This window comes from Triturus cristatus, chromosome 1_2 (genome assembly GCF_964204655.1).
Source record: "Triturus cristatus chromosome 1_2, aTriCri1.1, whole genome shotgun sequence".
NCBI classification, from domain to species: Eukaryota; Metazoa; Chordata; class Amphibia; order Caudata; family Salamandridae; genus Triturus; species Triturus cristatus.
In genome coordinates this window covers 947796918-947816730 of record NC_140580.1, presented here as the reverse complement: position 1 = coordinate 947816730, position 19813 = coordinate 947796918, and the positions used below count along the sequence as shown (strand labels likewise).

General features: G+C 49.1%; 1 protein-coding gene across 1 annotated transcript in view; it reads left to right on the top strand.

Moving 5' to 3' along the window:
• Positions 1 to 19813, top strand: part of CDK5RAP2 (CDK5 regulatory subunit associated protein 2) — a 723544-nt gene that overhangs the window by 668204 nt on the left and 35527 nt on the right. Inside the window, exon 37 of the mRNA XM_085609970.1 lies at positions 13476 to 13522. Within this exon, the coding sequence (XP_085466096.1) occupies positions 13476 to 13522 (47 nt within the window). The remainder of the gene's footprint in view (positions 1 to 13475; positions 13523 to 19813) is intronic.

Genomic DNA, 19813 nt, shown 5'->3' with positions numbered 1-19813 from the left:
AGAGCCCATCTGATAAACATCTAGCCGCAGATTCCTTAACATAGAATATCCCCATGCATCAGACTGGATCCGGAAAACCTTTTGCAGCAGCACCTCTGTGCACCGGGGGATGGCGCCACACGACCCCACCATGAGGTCTACGCACGTGACGTCAGCGAGGTCATATAGTCCCGGCGCGCTGACATCGGTTTCCTTCTTTTCCACGTACAACGCGGATCCGGAGTAAGCGGTTCCTCTGGCCTGTTTTCAGGAACAGTGTGCGATGCCTTCGGACTTGTACCTCCTGTTCTCGGCAAATGTCAGCGACCGACCCACACCTTATCTGTATGTGGTGTCCGGGTGAACACCACGACTCGACGGACTGCGACGCCTGCCAACACCTCAAGCCGAAGTCTCGGCGGGAGTGCAGGATGAAGCTGCTTTCGGCTCGTCTGTCCCGGTAGGAGTTGTCTCGGACCACGGTCTCCTTTACGGCGGCAGGTCCCTCTGGCAGTGGGTTCCATTTGCAGCGTTGATCGCCCTCTAGTTCCCAGGTGCGCTGTTCGCCACGCTCGGGTACGTCACGGCGCATGCCGCTGAGATCCTCGACCTCACTTCTTCTGTTGTCGGGGGCACTAGTTCCCGGAATCCTCCGGACGTGCGCCCCCGGGAATCGCCCCTTCTTTATCCGTCTTATTCTGGCACAGTGGCGACTCGGACCCAGATGGAGGCCTATGCCGCGGCCCTGCAGGCCTCCCTTGGGTCCCCTCCTCTCCCTGGGGCGTCCTCGAAGCTTCCGCTATGTGCGTGGTCTCCTGCGGATGCGCCAGTGGGTTCGCCCCTGGCGCTGACTGCCCTTGCCTCTAGGGATGATGGAGATATATCGTCGTCAGGGAGCAGTCCGGTTGGGTCTCCCTGTTCGACCTATAGCACCCCTGCTGCACCGCATAGCCCAGTGGGGCTCCCTGTGACGTTGCAGGTGGTTGCTGGTGCTCGCAGCTTGGCTCCGAGCTCACCTCGGCCTTCCGGACAGGCAGCTGCCTTCTCGGAGGCCGAGCCGGCGCAGGTTCGGCGCCAAAACCTTGCCTCCCCGGCTCCGTCCCTTATTTCAGTCCGAGACTGTTGGGGTTGAGGCTGAGTCAGCGCCGGTTCGGCGTCGTAGGCTTGCCTCCCCTGATCCGGCGCAGTCCCCTTCTTCTTCGGAAGCGGAACTCGTCGTGGTTGAGGTCGAGTCACCCAGGCGCCACCCCGACGCTGGATTATTGACTCCTCTCCGGAGGCTTCCAGGGGGATTTCGGCATCGCCTCAACGCCCGGCAACGCCGGATCTGTCCTTGCCTCTCCCCCCCCTTTGGAATTTGTGGCCCCGGCGGACTCCCTGCCTCCTTAGGAGCCCCATCAGGACCCTCATTCGTCAATGGGACTTCCTTCTTTTGAGCATTGGTCGCATCCTCAGTTCATTGGTCAACCTCCTTGGGGTGGAAGGCTTAGTTTACAGCCCTCACCCACAGATGAGTTGCTGTCCCCTCCTCGAAGGGCTACCGAGGCCGGTGCGGCGTTCATTAGGGTTGTCTCATTGGCCGTTTGTGTTGTGAGCATGCACCCTCCTTCGGTCCCCCTGCCAGTTGACCCTCTGCTGGATGTCCTCCACCACGGTTCAGGGACTGTAGAGCCGCTTCTACCTTTCGAAGCTTCTCTTTATGATGTCCTTTTGGGCACCTGTGCCCAGCCAGCATCCGGTGGCTCGTTCTATTCAGCACCGCCACCATCCTGCTCCACATGATCCAGTTTGCTTATTTGTTCACCCACACGTTCAGGGGTTTGTCCTGCAAACTGCTTTCCCTCATCTGTTGCTTCCTCCCTCCCGGGAGTCGAGACGGCTGGAGTCGTGGGGCCATAGCATTTTCGCCTCCACTAGCGCAGGTCTTCGATCACTAAATACAGTGTGTGTCTTGGCTCGGGCTACTTCTGCCCTTTGGGACTCTGCCGAGTCTCTTCTATCGGCCACTTCTGAGGGCGTTCGTGTTGACCTCCTTCCTCTTCTCCGTGATGGCCGTGATTTGGCAGAATTTACAATCCGCTCGGCCTTGGTTACTGCACATTCCTTAGGCCGTGCTATGGCTGGTTCGGTGGCCCTACAGCGCCATGCTTGGTTGCGGGATGGTGTCTTTCCGGAGAATATCCGGGAACACCTTGTTGACCTACCCTTTGATGGGGTCCTTTTGTTTGATGCCCACGCCGATTCGGCTCTTCGGCGCCTCCTTGCGGGATTTCGTCCTCCCCCATAGGTATGTATTTCAAAGGTTTCCATTTCACATGATCTGGGTTGGATGCCCATTTATTTGGCGTCCACTAGTGGCGCTATGCGTTTTTTACGCTGACGGTAAGCTTACTGTGGCGGTGTTCCACAGATTGTTTGTGTTCTGTCCTCTGATTGTGGTTTGCCCTAAGAGGTGTTCCCCCATGGTTCTTGGGGATGTGCCATATTCCAAGTGGAGTACCTGTATGCTTTTGTATAGCTCTGCTATGCGTCACGCGGGCATGGAGGCCCCTTTGAGCTGTCTACGTCCAATGACGCCCTTGTCTTACCGTTGCACGGTGTTCAGTGTGTACCATTACACGGTGTTCAGTGTTGTGCCTTTGGCGCTATCTCCTTTACGCCATGGGTCTCACCTTGCTTGAGCCTTGCATATTGACCCCATTCTCCTCTTTTGGAGGTTTTCAATGTAATTCAACACGCTTCAAAACGCGGCTACCTCCTGCCACGGGAGCACTAGGGGGGTTCCTCCTACGGCACCCGTAGTTGCGTGGTCGTAGCTCGCCCCCCTTGCTCTCCACCTCTCTTCGCTACTGCTTAGTCTGGTCCTATATCTCCGTGTTTCAAGGAGCAAGTCAGTGCTTGTACTCCAACTTGCCCTCATTCTGCGCGGTGGTGTCTTTTTTAGCACCTCTAAGTGCCCTTCGGTGTCTTTTCCTGCATCTGATGCACTAAGGGTTCCTTGCGATCCACTCCCTGGGATGGTCTACCCGCTTCACGATGCTTCTTTCTTGGCCTATACTAAGAGTCCCACTCTTCTGTAGGTGGTGAATTTCCCCCCACAGTCGGAGGAAGTGGTCTGGAGATCTGAGGTTCTTCTCAACAGTTATGCGTGTTCCTATTCACAGCTCCTATGGGCACTTTCGGTGCCTCTGCTGCCACTCCCTTCGGATGTGTCTTTTTTATTGGGCGTCACCCTACTCTGTCTCCTGTGCCTGCGGGACAGCTCCTCTGCTTTAGGTTGTCCCAGGTGCTGCACCCTGCTTCTCTGTATCTCGTGGGTGAGTTCTCACCTCGACCTTTAAGCTCCCTGATTGGGCAGTTCCATGCTCATTTTAGCTTTCTCCGTGGCTGTCTGCTCTGTGCATGTTTTCGTTTGGTCCGCTTCAGCGTGCTTCAGAGTGATACTATTCGCCCCTGTCACACTCTTGGTGACTAGGTGTGCACTTGGCGTGTCTTTGTTCCCGCCTGCTCTTCTAAAATGTTGCTCAGTTCCTGTCTCTGCCCTTCGCTTCCTGGCTGTGGCCTCTCCGGCCTCCCTTGCGTGGGCTGGCCTGTTAGGCTCTGGTTACATTTCTTCTTGATATCCGTTAGCTTTAGTTAGCTTCCACTTAATACACCATTGAGTTGGGAGTAGCCCTTCTCCCTCCTTCGTTCTTGACTCTATCTCTTCTGTTCTGGAATATGGCTAGTGCTGTTTATACGGGTATGGTGTCGTGCTATTCTGCCAGTTTGGGATGTTTGTCTTTTGCTCTTTCGAGCCACTTGGGTTGCTGTCTGGCTGTTCCGTCACAGCCTTCCCCATTGTCCGTCACTCTGTTGACGGCTCAGTGCTTCGGGCACTTTCTGTTGTTCTGTTGCAGACCCACCTCCCCCTGGGGGTATGGCTGTGGTATCAATTCTGGGTTCATGAATCTGCGGATAGATGTCTTTATCAGATGTAAGAGTTACTTACCTTCGGTAAAGATGTATCTTTCAGAGACGTTGTCTAGCTGCAGATTCCTTAACGCGCACCCATCCTCCCCGTTCTGCGAGGACTTTGCCCCGTGGGTTTCTCCACTTTGCCTCCTTTCAGTTGCCATTGGTCTTCTTTCGGGGTGCTCACATTGTCGTGCCCTCTTTAAGAATTGCCACCCTCCAGGTGGCTTCTTTCCTGTAAAACAGTTCCTTTTCATTCACCTTCATCAGGAGTTTCTTCTTCTTCTTCTTCTTCTCCTGTTGCTTCCCTCCCTACCACCTTCTCCATTGAGTCAGGACTCTTGCCTCCTCTATAGTCGCCTTCTTTGGGGATCTGCTGGGCTATGTTTCGGCCTTCCCTTGCTATAGGGGAATACCATTCTTTTCATACCTTCTCGCAGTAGACTGTTGTTCTTCCTGTGTTCCGTCCTTGTTGGTCAGCACAGTTCTACATGGTAATAACAATCTATCCTGCCTGTTGCGATTTCTTCCCTTGTTACTCAGCCTTTGGAGACGGCTCATGTTTCGCTTTGCGGGGTTTTTTCTCAGAGCTTTGCTCTGCCTTTACTTCTTCTTGTATATGTAGACAGTGTCTGATAGTGTCTTTTATGATGGTGTTTTGCACCAACCGCCTTCTTTCTTTTACGGATTTTTCATCCTCCCATACTTTCATAGTTTTGTTGGTGGCTCCGCGTTGTGCCGCGGAAAAGGTTTTCCAAAGAAAACTGATATCAGCGCGCCGGGAGGGACTTATATGACCACGCTGACGTCACGTCCGTGGAAGACGTCAGGGCGGGGTCGTGTGGCGCCGTCCCCCGGCGCTCAGAGGTGCTACTGCAAAAGGTTTTCCGGATCTAGTCTGACGCCTGGGGATATTCTAAGTTAAGGAATCTGTGGCTAGACAAGGTCTCTACCAGATACATCGTTACCGAAGGTAAGTAACTCGTACATTTATCTAGCAAGCCCTTTATTTTATATAACATTTTAGTGTAATTCAACTGGAAAAGGCTAGGGAAGTCTTTTGTAACAAATATACCAAGATATCTGATTGGGAGCCGTGCCTTAGCGCGGAACTGTAATGATGGCGGGAGAGCATCCATTGCAATGTTAAAAAGCAAAATTTCCGTTTTGGTCTGATTGATCTTATACCCTCCTATTTTAGTAAAATCTGCAATAATCTGAAAGGCGCGTTCTATATTATCTTTTTTGGGATTAAGATAGGGAATCATATCATCTGCAAATAATTTTAATTTTGCCATCCCCATCAATGGCGAATTTAAATTTGCCCTGCTACGAATTTGTATTGCAAGTAGTTCTATAAAAAAAGTTAAATACAAGCGGGGAGAGGGGGCATCCCTGACGTGTGCCTCTTTTGATCTTCATTAGACCTGCTACCTTGGAATTAACCACTAGCTTTGCTTGGGCGCCATTATGTAAGTTGGTTAGCATTGAAATAACCTGAGGGGGAAAACGAAATTTTCCTAAACAGAAACATAAGGCGTCCCAGTTTACCACTAGGGTTTTTACCTGATTTACTGAAAAATAATCTATGGCCTGAATATCAAACTGGGTATTAGAAGACATTAAACGCCCTGCAACAAACCTAGTCTGATCTTGATGTATTAATTGTTGTGCTTCTGGAGTGACATGGATCGCCCAAAGCTTGATTAGTAATTTGTAGTCTGGATTAAGCAGGCTAATCGGCCTGTTAGAGTGCAGAGATTTTGGGTTCTTATCCTTTTTAAGAAAGGAAACTATTATCGCTTCTGAAAAGGTTGAAGGGATCTTGCCCCCGCTTTTAATAAAAATGAATAAATCAACTAGAAATGGAAGAAGTTCAATTGAAAATGTTTTGGAAAATTCTGTTGGTAGCCCATCATGACCGCAAGCTTTTGTGTTGGGCATTAACATTAAAGCTTGTTGAATCTCCAAGAGAGTAATTGGCTTCAACATCACCTGATAATTCCTTTCAGATAGAAGAGGCAAAGTCAATGAAGTGTAATACTTACTGATAAGGCTCTCAGGCACCATATATTGATCCTGGTAAATTTGAGAATAATGTTTCTTCTGGTCATTGGCCTTCAGGCCTGTGATTGGATGTTCTAAAGAAATGACCAGTTCCTTCTCTTTCTTTAGTCTAGTTGACTAGGCAAGAAACTTGCTGATGTGTTGATTGTCCTCATATATTTTTTGTTGGTACATGCAGGATTTTTTTATTTCTCCAAGCGTAAAGAAGTCCCTAAGATTTTGTTTTGCAGTGGCAATTGAACCTGGCTCTTTCACTTGCCTATTGTTTTGTTCCCCGATTCTAATAGCTTTTTAGATGAGATGAGTCAGAGTTGAGGTAGAAGATATATTGAGAGAATCATAGGGTGAGAAATAGGGTAGTGCATTGGATATGCTGAATTATAAGAAAGTAATAAATATATAGATTCATAAGTACATGTAAAGTATATAGATGCATAAAGGAAGTAAGTATATGTAGATTAAAGATATTGATTGAGGTATAGGGTGAGAAATAGGGTAGTACATTGAATATGCGTTTTTAGGAGAAAAGTAATAAATATATAGATCCAAGTTCATGGAAGTTATTTTATATAGATGCATGAAGGAAGTAAGTATATGTAGATTAAAGATGCATTAGATGAACTTTGTTTTTAAGAGTTGTTGTACTTAAATTATTAAAAATATATATATATTCTACATGTTTATACAAAGCAATACACATATATAGGTACATATTTATTGTACAAATAAATGCTTATATACAGAGGGATATGCTGTATATTTCTGTTTGTGTATGGTGCTTATGTGGGGAAGAACCAATTCTTGAGTAGTTTTCTGAAGATAAGGTGGTTGTCCGTAGATCTTATGTTGGGGGTAAAGAGTTCTATAATTTGGCTACTTGAATAGAGAAGGATGTGCCACCCATGTTTATTTTCTTGTATTTTGGGATTTTTAGGCGAGGTGCCACTCTAGAGCAGAGGTTCCTTTGTTGAATGTGTTTTGTGAATTTATTCCTGATGAAGGGTGATTCCATTCCATGTATCGCTTTGTGGGTGATACAAAGCAGCTTGAACGTGGATCTTCTTGCAACCGGTAAACAATGCAGGTCTTTCAAGCAGGGGAAATGTGGTCTCGCGGTTTGAAATGCAAAAGTAGTCTGGCAGCCGAGTTCTGAATCAGTTGTAGTCCTTTCATGGCGTAATCGAGTTTGGACAGAACAAGGGAGATGGTAGTTTGGACCTTATGTGGAAATCCCAAATGGGGGGAAATTCTTTGCAGAGTATTTATAGTAATAAAGCTTGATCTTGCTAGTTTGTCCACTTGGGTATTCATTAATAGCTTGGAGTCCATGGTCGTTCCGAGGTTTCCTACTTCCTTCAATACTTTAGACTGTGATCCCACTTCATCAGGCCAGGCGGTATTTGGGTCATAATGTTTCCAATCTCTGCACATGACTATGTCTGTTTTGGAAGCATTCAATTTGAGATGGCTCCAAGTCATCCCTTGATCCACGGGTTTTGAGAAAACTGAAAATTGGCGAGTTTCCAATGTATTTGGGGCATTCCAGTTTAAGGAGTATTTGTGTGTCATCTGCATAGTTATAGCACGTGAGGTGAAATTGATTGATCAGTACTGGTAATGACTTCATGTACATGTTGAAAAGCATGGGCGAGATGATAGAGCCTTGAGAGACCCCTGCTGTTGTAGAATATGGTTTGGATGAGAAAGATGGGGTATGGCTGACATTAGTTCTGTTTCGAAGGTATGACGCCATCCAGTCTAGAGCAGTCCCCTCTATGCCGGTTTCGTAGAGTCTTTGAATCAGAGTGTCATGGTCAACCGTGTCAAAGGCAGCTGGGAGGTCCAAGAGGAGTAGCGCAGCAACCCCGTTGCGGTCAACTGTGTTCCTCAGGTCATCCCAGATGTTAAGGAGGGCAGATTCGGTGCCTCTTCCTGGACGGAATCCTGTTTGGAAGTCTGAAAGTATGGCATTCTCTTCAATGAATTGTAACATCTGAGCGAACACTGCTCTCTCTATCAGTTAGCCCAGGAAAGGTCCATTTGTAATGGGTCTGTAGTTGTCAGGGTTCAGCGGGTCCCAGTTGGTCCAGCAGAGGCTGGTAGAAGAATTGTCTTGAAAGTTTGTGGTGGACCCATGTCAGAAGGGCTGCTGGCAGGCCTGCTTGCTTTGACCAGGTCCATAAATTTATCATGTGAAATGTGTTGGAAGGAACGGAGAGGTGGGGTTTAAGTATTCTTGGATTATTGTTTTGTAAAAGGGTTAATGCTGGTGCTTTGTCTCTGCTTTGAATATGAGTCCAACGTGTCTGCTTTGTCCGTGTAATGATTTTCCAGTTTGTCTGTGAAATCTTGAGTGACGGGGTGAGTTTCTTCTAGGCAATTTGGTTTTATAGAATTCTTTATTCGCACATTTATCATTTAGAATTAATAGTACCTTTTCTTTGCTTTTTTATAGCTGACTTGTATAATCTGTTCATTTTCTGTAGGTGAAGTTTGTTTAGTTTGGTGTTAGTTTTGAGCAAGGCACGTTGCAGATTTCTAATTTGTTGTTTAGTAATTTATCTCTGTATTTCTCCAAGGTACTTTTTTTCCTTTTGTTCTGTTGTGTGGTTCTGAGTGGTATCAGGATACAAAAGCTTCCTGGAGCCACTTGTATAGTTTTTTAACAGATTTTATTGTTTCCAGATCTGTACTGGATGTTAGTTGTGCTTCTAAGTGTTCCATATTGAGTCTGTTCCACAGTCGATAGCTGGATGGACCTAAGGTGGTTTTAGGTGAGTTGCTTAGTGTTGTTTGAAAGGTAACTAGTTTGGTAGTAGCAAAAATAACATCTAGGATGTGCCCAGCAATGTGTATGGGTTTGTGGACAATCTGATGCAGGTTCAGTGTGTCTAGGCCAGTGATTATTGTTTTTGGATGGGGCATATTGGGTTTGTCAAACCAAATTTTGAGGTCACCCAGAACGCATAGGTTGGAGTGTATTGTTATTAGGTTTGAAAGTGTGTCTAGAAGTGTGTCTGGGAATGTCGCCTTGCTAGTTGGAGGTCTGTAAAGGAGCAGGAAGTTACAGGAGGAAGACGGTGTAGGATTGCATCTGGTGAGAAGAGCCTCACAATTCTTTATGGAGATGTCGTCAACTTTAGTGATATGTAATGTTTGCCTGAACAGAACAGCTAGGCCACCTCCTTTTTTGCCTATACGATTTTAGGTGATTGTTAGATATCCTAGAGGAACGGCTTCATGTAGGACTGGAGCCATATCATCTCCCAACCATGATTCAGTTCGTGAGAAATTCGCAGATGTGATGTTTGTTTTTAGAGAGCAATTGAGCATTTATTAGTAGACAGTTTAGAGAATGTGCTTTTGTGACAGTGAGACTTTGTTTTGTAGAAGAGTGATCAGTATTGTGTGGGTTTGTAGCAAGTGTCTTTTTAGTGCTGGTATTAGCTGTAATTGGATAGCAATCGTGTAGCTGTTCTGTAACATGGTCCTCGTCCAGCAGGCTAAGAAGGCATTTTGATGGGTCTGTGTGTGTAGGTGGTGGAGACAGTGTTTGAGAGTAAGCTGCTGTGCTATGTTGTTTTTGTGGTTTAACCTTGTTGTGCAGTAAACTTGGAGAAGCAAAGTTGTGATGTTTGTTATTTTGCTTATATTGTTTGCGTGTGTTTAGGGCCGAAGGTATACGAGTTAGGGGTGGTGGTGCAGCATGTGTGTCATGTAGTAAGGTTCTAAACTGTCTAATGGATGAGAGGCGGTTAGAAGATTGTGTTTATATCATCGGGTAGGAGATATACCGATGAGTTAGTGAGTGTGTATAATAAATATTACTATTTTTATAAACAGATGTGGATTAAATGAAAAACCATCATTCGCATTAGGCACATATAAAATGTTTTTGTAGACAAGTACGTTTTATTGAACTATTAGATTGGTATTTAAGGGTGTAGTACAACCCTTTCTCCAGTCTTATGAAGTTTAGTTTTCACTAGGGTAGGTAGGTGCAACACCACACTAGACCTAGACACCATGTCTTTAGTTATGGAACCCAGTAAGTCCCACTAACTTGGCCAAGTACAGACAACAGCCTTTGATTACTGAAAAAGAAGTTATGGTTACAGGGACAGAGAAACTTGTGTCCCCTGAACAAATCATACTTGGTTAGTTGTACTAAGGGACCATCCTTGGCAGTTGTGAATCTCAGTTGGGGAGGGGTAACTGGCCCTAAAAGAATTGTAGTCTCTCCAGACCTACCTGCAGATTGTCTGTTGGGCAATGATCTAGAAACCTCAGCCTGGTCTGAAGTGGAGTTCAGAAAACATGCAGAGGTGATGGGAATCTCTGCCAGTGCATTTGCTGTTACCAGGGTTCAGGTCGAACAGCTAAGCACTGAGGAAGCACTGGATCCTGGATAAATGGACCAGATGGCTCCCAAGAGAAGGAGCTAGAAGGGTAAAGATTTATCCTCCTCCCAAACTCCCAGCGAGGATCAGTCTCCTGAGGGAGATGATCTCAGTTCCAGAGGAACTTGGGCATGACCAGGCAGAGTTCTTGGGGGCAGGTGGCCCTTCCACGACAGACTTGAGTTTGGAGCAGAAATCCTTTTTGTCTCCTGAACAGCTCAGACAGCAAGCTGCTGCGGAGGAAGCAGGGAATGTCAGTGGGTCCCATAGGATCTATTGGGAAAATGGTTGTCTTGTTCTCTGAGTATAAACACCCTAGGCCTGGTGCCACCAGGAGGTTGGTAATACCACTAGGGGTTGAAGAAAAAGTTACTTACCTTCGGTAACGATGTATCTGTAAGAGACATATATTCCCAGTTTCTGGCGTGAAACTGGACAAAGTAAATAGGGGTATCCTCCCCACTGTCCATCCCTTCCTGTGGGAGGGACCACTGAATCGTCCCAACCCATTCCCTAGGGTACTTAAGGGCTTACCTGTGGGTGGGTCACAAGATTCGTCGTGGGACAAGATTCAGATCCAATACCACTTCAACTTCATCCGTCTGGGCACTCTGGACTTCATGTTGGGAACCAAGACTGCAACTGGGAACACTCCTGCTGCTCCTCGTCTCTGCAATGTCTGTGCCTGTGCTCCATACAGGTTCTTTAAAGGAACTGTGGACATCCAAGATACCCAAAGGAATCTCCCTTGGAGTGAAGGAGTCACTCCCCTGCATCTGCAGGCACCTCAACACAGCTGACCTGTATCCGGATCCTAGGCCCCCACAGACTCCAAAAGGCTCAGCAACACTGGTGGTCGTTCTGCAACTCCCTCGAGGCCTGCACTGTGTTCTCACCGAGTTTGAGGCCAGTATCCCTTGCTGGAACAAAACCCCTGTCCCTGCGTCGACTTGCCGTTGCCAAGGCTTGTTGACTCTTTCCGCCAGAGATCTTCGGGCTCCAAGAAGCTCCAGCCTCAAGCATCTCCAGCTAAGATCTTCGCCTGTACTGCATCCTTTGCACCATGGGCCTTCATCTTTTGGTGAGCTACTCAAGGTCTTCTTGCGACTCCTGTGCTTCAGGCCTGTGGGTCCCCTCAAGGGTCTTCTTTGGCTCCAGTGGGCTTCCCTGCTTGCTCAGGCCTGCTCTGACTTACCTGCTCATGGTGAGTTACCTGGACCTTCCTGGTCCCGACACTGCCCCTTTTTCGACAACTAAGTTGGTTGCCATTGGCAAGGCTTGTTGGTCCCCCTGCTGGACACTGACCCCCTGACTCTTGACATACGACGTGAGGCAGCTCGTGAACAGCTCCTGGTCTTCCTCTGCGTGGCCTGGTCTGTACAGCTGCAACTTGTAGGGCACCGTCAACTCTCCTGCATCTCGGACATCGGTGGGCATCCGTCTTCCATGCCTCCTGGTTGCTCCTGAGTGGCATAGACTCTGTCCCCTGTGCTTGCAGGTACCTCTCACCTTGAATCCACCTTTGGGTTCTACCGGTCTCTTCTCACCTTCTTCATCAGTGGCATCTTCTGTAAGTCCTCCATTGTGGTCTAAGCTGGTTTCCAGCTCTACTTCGCACCTATGCACCCAGCTTCCCTGGTGTAGGTATCCTGATTCTTGGGCTATCCGCGGGTGGGGTGGCTCTCCAACCTTCCGTCTTCCATGGGTTTTTTTCAGGGTCCGCTGGGAAGGGTCCTTCTTTAAAATTGCAACCACCACTTACGCATTGACTTGAATTGAGTAAGAGTTTGTGCTCCCACTCTGCACACAACCTCTGTGGGGTTCCTAGATACTCACCTTGGGTGGTTCCTTGAGCCGCCTACGTCTTCTGGGTCCACTCTTGACTTGAGCCGTGGTTTGCATTCCACTATTTTTGTATATATGGTTTGGGCTCTCCCTGGGGATCACTGTGTATTTGTGCTTCTTGATCATTCTATTGACAAGTATTGTGTGTATTATGTATATATCTCCGAGATACTGTATCGTGTTAGTGAGTGTTAATAATAAATACATATTTTTTATAACTACCCTGTGTGGTTCTTTTTCACTTAAGACATGCCATAAGATTACGTTCTGGTTAAACAAGCTGCTTTACACTCCTTCTGGACTAAGCCTGAAGGCTGCTCTCCACAGCTACCAATTGGAGAGCTTTCTAAGGTTGTCTAAGACCACTAAAATCATCATAAGGGTTGTCTGGATTAATGGAGGATGTACACTTTCATAAGAGCACCATATACTAAGCCAGCCTCTTACATTGCAACCAGTGGCTGACATTAATTCAAGCATTCCATGTATGACTTTTTTGTATACTTCAGGAATAACGGATAGGCCCAGACATGGGTTCCGTGCTCAGTGTGCCACTGGAATTAAGCTGCAACCAACTGAAGAGCTCCAGTCAGGATGAAACCAGTCTTGGGTTGCTTGTGTTCCAGTTCAGGGATTACCTGGCCTGACAGTTCAGAATAACTACCCTTTTTGATGCAGGGTCAAGACTGATTTGCATATAGATGGCTCCAAACTGAGGTGGTATGGTGTGCAGAATAATAACTGTGTGGGCTGCAGCTGCGAATTATTACCAGTGACTTGGATTATTTCGAGCATTCCACCCTTCACTTTTTAGTTTCCTTTGTACCAAAGCTGAAGTGCAAGCAATGTTTGCTCCTTTAGTATATGTGACAAAGCTTGTGCAATTTTGTCACCAATTATGGCAACTGCAGGTACTCCAGTGTAAATGTTTGAAATATCATCTGCCAATTTGAGCCAATAGTTGTAATGATGGAATCCTGGTAAAATCTGAAAATCTGTGACGTTGTGCTACAGAGAAACCTCTTTTCCCGAACATTGTAATGTGCCGACCATGTGATATTATGATTCTTTAATGAGCCCTAGGAAGACCTGTATTCCTGTAGTACCAATATTTTTTGACAACTTGTATTTTGGGATCTAATTTTTTTTGCAGTTTGGTAAAGAACGTGTGAAATAAACATATCTGGCCTATCTAGAATGTTGCATAATGCAATTTCTTTACATTTGCAGTGGCTTCGACCCATGACGTCTTAAGGAAAGCTCGAGGAAATCTAGAGGTACGTTAGTAAAAAATCGAAATTAGTATGTACTTCCGCACTAGCTCAGTTGTAAATAACACATCTATTAGAAGTTTCAAAGTTTTTATTCCCTATTGTGATGCACTTGAATATTAACAAATAATTTTTATAATGTAAATTATTACCTCTATCCAGTTAGAGATTGCATATGGTTAAAAGCTATTATTCAATATAATGATACTTCACTGCATCTCCATCTTGCATGTTGCCCACTAGCAAGTGGGACACTATTGAAAATTGAAAATGACATGAATGCATTTAGATGGCTGCCATTAATTACCCTGCCTGGCTCACTCTTAGTCTTTTTTCCTGGCCTTGTAGATCATATATGCTTATCATCACTGCTGAGATTTGTGCATGTGTGCTTATTTGATTCTCACCTAAATTGTCACACAGAAGTTTATTCTGGTGCATCAGACCTTCTTTCTTGGCTTCCAAGTTGACATGATCATGTTTATGTTGCAAACCCCAATTTTAAAGAATGTGTTTTTAGCTGAGGCCACATTCCTTTGGCTGACTGCCTTTATTGCCTGAACCCCATTCTACAAATTACCTGAGTATGCAGCTCATTTTCAGCTGCATCTTCAAAGACCAGGCATGTTCGCAGGCATATATTTATCTTATGCAATGAAACAAAAGGCAAGTGAAACCATTTTTACCAGGACCCAGTCACAGTGATCTGTCTTTAATTGATACTTTGGTGGATCTGAAGGCTCGTAAAGGCAGTGTGTTGACTACATTCAAGATAACCAAGCCAGTGGTGTTCCTGATCTACCATTAATGCCAAATTCACAGCTCTTTCTGAATATTCCGACACAGTCTGTCAGTGGGCACTGCCTTGAGATGTCCAGTAGACCCAGCAGCGACTCATTTCTGAGGTGACAAGACAGAAATAATTTCTTTCTTTGTATCAGAACGTGACAAACTCACACCAGAGCTTCCCTAGAGTAACCCAACTGTGCATCACACCATATCTGATGGAGACATCCAGACGCAGATTCCTTACCTTTGAACTTCCAGGCGTGGAATCCAGATGTGGATGGATCCAGAAGATTTTTCTTAGCAGTATCCCTGCACGCCGGTAGATGGCATCAGTTGACTCTGCGTGACATCGTCGGCGTCATGTTTATCATCATAGTCAATATAACCACCACTCCGGCTCACTGACATCAGTTCTTTTCTTTCCATGCCAGCCAGAGCAGGTCCGTTGAAGAGAGCTTATCACCTATCATTTATTGACAGACTTTTGCAACTTTTTGTCAACTCCTTTCGGTGTGCTACAGATATCTAGTAAGAAGACCTCTGGGTTCAAGCTGTGCGGCGCCTGTCACAGACCACCACTTAGTGCGTCTCTCGTGCTCTGATTGCTGGGCCATGGCACCGTTGGCTTTGAGGGAGCGGTCCCTTAACTTGATCACGGGCCAGCATCCAGCACCACGGACGTCACCTTGCCGATCTTGATCCCAGTCTAGGTCTCAGTCGAGAGGAAGGTCTGAGCACCGCGCCGGTGAATCGAAGTCCTTTTCGTCGAAGTACGGTAAGAGGCACCACAAAAAGCACAAGAAGTCCCTGCGTGCTTTGACTTCACCCTGCCTGTCATGCGATGAGGCAGAGGAACTTTGGCGTTTGAGTCCCCGCTCCGCGCAGCGGGTGCCTGGGTCAGTTCCGCACTTCCCGCCCTTTACGTTGGGCGAGAGTCTCTCCCGGCCCCGTAAAGAGTTTTATGATGCCATGTGCACCATATTTGGCCGGCCTGACCCTGCTGGCGCGCATTCTGGCTCCACAAGCTTGGATGATGGAGAAGTCGTGCCAACTCCCCATCCACCCCCCGCACCCCCCTCACCCCCACGTGGAATCCACACCTTCGGGCTCCGGTGCCACAGCCTCCAACTGGACCCAGTCGTACCTCCAGAATGACTTTCTCTGGCACCACCACCCCAATCCTCATTCCCACCGACACGGAGCAGTTCAGGTGTCCGACGTTGAGACCGACACCAGCGGAGCCATACGGCTCCATGCAGTTCAACCTGCCCTATTCCGAAACGTTTGGAATGGATCAGGAGGATTGGGAGGGGGAGCAGGATCCCTTAGAAATCCCGCAACCACAAGACAAGGACTGGTACGAGGAACTGGGTGATGCCAGTAGTCTGGATTCCTCCCCAGTTTCAGGCATGCTGTCTCCACCTAACCTGGCTATGGAGGAGGGGGCATCATTCACTGTGGTGGTGCATAGGGCTACATAGGTGTTGGATCTGCAGCTCCCTGGGGTGGCAGTCAAGACTAACGTCTTGAGAGGGGTCCTGCAGCCTGGTTTCCCCAGCTCAGAATGCATGCTGTCTTTCAATGAGGTCCTAAAGGACGTTCTGGGCACCTGGTCCAAGCCCAGCACAGGGCTCCTGTGAATAGAACAATTGCCCGCTGCTATTGCCCTGCACCAGACAACCCAGTTTTTCTCACTGCCTACCCCACCCCATAAAGCTTGGTGGTTCAAGCTTCCACTTTGCGTGGCACGTTCCCTTTCGCACCTCCAGACAGGGAATCCAAGAGACTAGAAAGCTTTGGAAAGAACATTTCTCTTCTGCCAGACTAGCATTGCGGTCGGTGAACAACCCATGTCTTTTGGGCGGTTACTGCCATTCGCTATGGGACATGGTTGCGCCGGTGCTGGCCAGGGTATTGGAGGACTGGATCCTACTCTCCCACGCCATTTCAGACCGGATAGATGCAGCAAAGTTCGCCATCCGATGTGACTTGGCCACAACATCTCACTGGGTAGAGCGATTTCCATGACGGTGGCCGGATGTCGTCAGGCCTGGCTGAGGACGTCTGGTTTTTTGGGATCTGTCCAAGCTAACCTTATGGACATGCCCTTTGATGGCTCCCATCTCTTCGGAGACAAAGCAAAAGCCACCCTTGAGCGTTTCAAGGACTCGTGGGCTACGGCCAAGTCCTTGGGCCACACCACAACATCCCAGCCTGTATCTGCTTTTCCCTCCTTTCGTGACTGCTGAAGGGGCTATCAATGGTGCAATGGACGCGGTCAGATGTCAAGCAAAGGCATGATCCCATCTTCCAACGCAAAACCTTCCTAGTCCGATCCCCCAGGATCATTGACGACCGACCAGTTGGTGGCAGAATACACCATCATCTCCTCCACTGGCGAAACATCAACTTGGACAGCTGGGTGTTGCAAATAGTCTGAAGGGGCTACTCCCTTCCCTTCAAGTCTACCCCTCCATCTATGCCTACAGTGTACGATCGGCTGATGGAGGATCACCTTGCCCTACTCCGTGAGGAAGTCAAAACCCTCTTGACCAAGGAAGCTATAGAGAGGGTTCCCGGGCCAAAAATAGGCTGTGGTTGTTATTCCTGCTATTTTCTAGTTCCAAATAAGAATGGAGGCCTTTGTCCTATCCTCGACCTCCGAGCCCTCACCTACTTCCTTAAAAAGGAGAAGTTCAAGATACTCACTGTAGCTCAGGTCCTGTCTGCCCTGGACCTGGAAGACTGGATGGTAGCGCTGGCCTTGCAGGATGCCTATTTTCATATCCCTGTCCTCCCTGCCCATCATCACTAATTGGTGTTTACAGTGGCCCACGGGCACCATCAGTTTGTGGTGCTCCCCTCTGCCTCACCAGTGCCCCTAGGGTGTTCACAAAGGTGATGGCGGTGGTCGCAGCCCATCTGCGGAGATCGGGGGTTCCAGTCTGCCCTTATCTTGACGACTGATTGTCCAAGGCTGGCTCCTCCCAAGCAGTCGTCTCCCAGCTCCAGACTACGGCGGTCCTGTTGCATGCGCTGCTCTTGAATTTCAGCAGTTCGCTCTCAACCAACCACCCTTCAGAGAACCGCCCCTCTCAGGCCTACTCCTGTGTGCACTAATTTCAATCAAAGATGCCCTTCTGATGGAATGCACACCCTTCAGATTTTGCCCACGTTGCCACATGAAATATCCGCACACCAATCAACACCTTGTGTCTTTAGCCGGACCATCGTGAAGTAGATATCTGAAAGAAACACGTAGTGATAGATTCCTTACCTTAGAATTACCCCCAGGCGTCTGGCTGGATCCGAAAATCTTTCGGCAGCAGTACCCCTGCGCGTTGGTAGGTGGCATCGTGCGGCTCCGCGTCCATCGGCGGCGTTGTGATCGCCGGGATGACGTCGCGGGCAGTACTTAGACGCCGCCCACGTGCGCTGACGTCAGTTCTTTCTTTTTCCGTGCCAGCAAGCGCCGATCCGGGAAAAGCTAGTACCCCCAGTAATTTTTTAACTGAGTTTTTTTCTACGCCTTTTGTCTCAATTTTTTTGAGTCCATCGACTCCTGGTGTCGTAGGGATGCCTGGGTTTAAGAACTGTGGAGACTGTCACCGCATAATGTCGGTGACGGACCCACACCGAGTGTGTCTCTACTGCCTGGGGCGTGACCACGACTCCAAGTCGTGCCCCGACTGCCGGGCCATGGCACCGAAAACTTTGCGGGAGCAGTCCCGAAAGTTGCTGGAAGTTCGGCAGTCGGCTCCGCGCCGTTTAAGGTCCTGGTCCTATGGGAGGTCGAGGGACCGGTCGCGGAGTCGTCACCATCATTCTTCTGGATCTAAGTCTTCGCACTCGGGGTCAGGTAAGTCGAAGCATTCCAAAAAGAAGTCGAAGAGGCGTCGTCGCTCTTCGACTTCCCCTCAGCCGTCGCGGATGAGGGTGTGGGCGGTGCCACCTCTGCGGCTCCGGCGGAGCCTGTGACGTGGCAGCCGGCCTACCCGCCCTTCGCGGGTCCAGCGGCAACGCCTGCTCAGGTGCAAGAGTTTCTTGCTGCCATGGCCCGACTCTTAGGGCCGTCTGACCCTGCCCGTGCACCTCTGGACACTGCGGGCCCGACTGGGGGTCCTGTTGTTCCATTGCCGCCGCAGGCCCCCATGGGATCCGGGATCGGCCCCCAGGTCGACGCCAGTTGACCTTGTTACGCCTCCACTGACGTCGACCCCACCGGCTCCACTTCCGACGTCGCCCGCTCCTTGGGACGGCGTCGTCCCCGGTTTCAGCCCTGAACCGGACACGGAGCGGGATCGGCGTCGATCGACGCCAATTCCGGCGCCGATGGGATTTGTTTTCTATGTCCGTCCTCTGTATTTTCAGCCTGTTCCACAGACTTTGGAGGAAGGGGAGAACTGGGAGGGGTCTGAGGACCCTCTCGCACAGGACTGTGCTATGATCCGGACTGGGCAGAGGATTTGGGGGAAGCCAGTGGTCTTGACACATCGCCGGACCCTGGCATGCTGTCTCCTCCTACCAGGGCTACGGAGGAGGGAGCAGGTTACGCAGTGGTGTTGCGTAGGGCGGCCAAGGCCCTCCACCTCCCTACAGTGGCCGTCAGGACGAACATCCTGACAGAAGTGCTCCAACCGGCGGCAACCTCTTCGGAGTCCTTGCTGCCCTTTAATGAAGCACTTTCTGACGTTCTTTAGGGCACCTGGTCCAGGCCCAATACAGGGGCTCCTGTGGACAGGAACGTGGCCCAACGCCATCGCCCGGCTCCGGGCGACCCTCTCTTCCTCTCTCAACACCCTACTCCTGAGAGCTTGGTTGTCAAGGCCTCTGCATCCCAAAGCGCGTTCCCTTCCGCACCTCCGGATAGGCAATCCAGAAGCTGGAGCGGCTTGGCAAGAAGCTGTTTTCATCTGCCAGCTTAGGGCCGCGGTCAGTGAACACTGCATGCTTCTTGGGCCGTTATTCCCACTCTCTGTGGGACACGGTTGTGCAGGAGCTGCCTAGCTGTCCAGAGGAGGTCCAGACAGTACTCACCCAAGCTGTTTCTGCTGGGAGAGACGCAGCTAAGCTCATCATTCGTTGTGGGCTTGACACCGCCGACTCGCTGGGCAGGGCGATTTCCACGACGGTGGCTGAGAACAACTGGCTTATCAGGGAATGTCCAGAATACCCTGATGGACATGCCCTTTGATGGCATTCACCTTTTTGGCAACAAGGCAAATAGTGCGCTGGAGCACTTTAAGGACTCAGGGGCTACGGCCTCCTCCACCTTCTGCCCTTCGCTCCTTTCGCGGCCGTGGAAGGGGCGCCCCACTACGTTCACAGAGTCACAGGTCGGCACAGCAACAACCTAAGCGCGGCCGCGGACGTGGGAACCGTCGAGGCGGTTCAGGGGGCCAGCAGGTGGGTCAGTCCACCTCCACACCCGCGGCATCCACTGCTAAGCCTTCCTAGTCCATCCTTTCAGGTCCATCAAATGCCAGTGGGTGGACGGATTCGCCATCA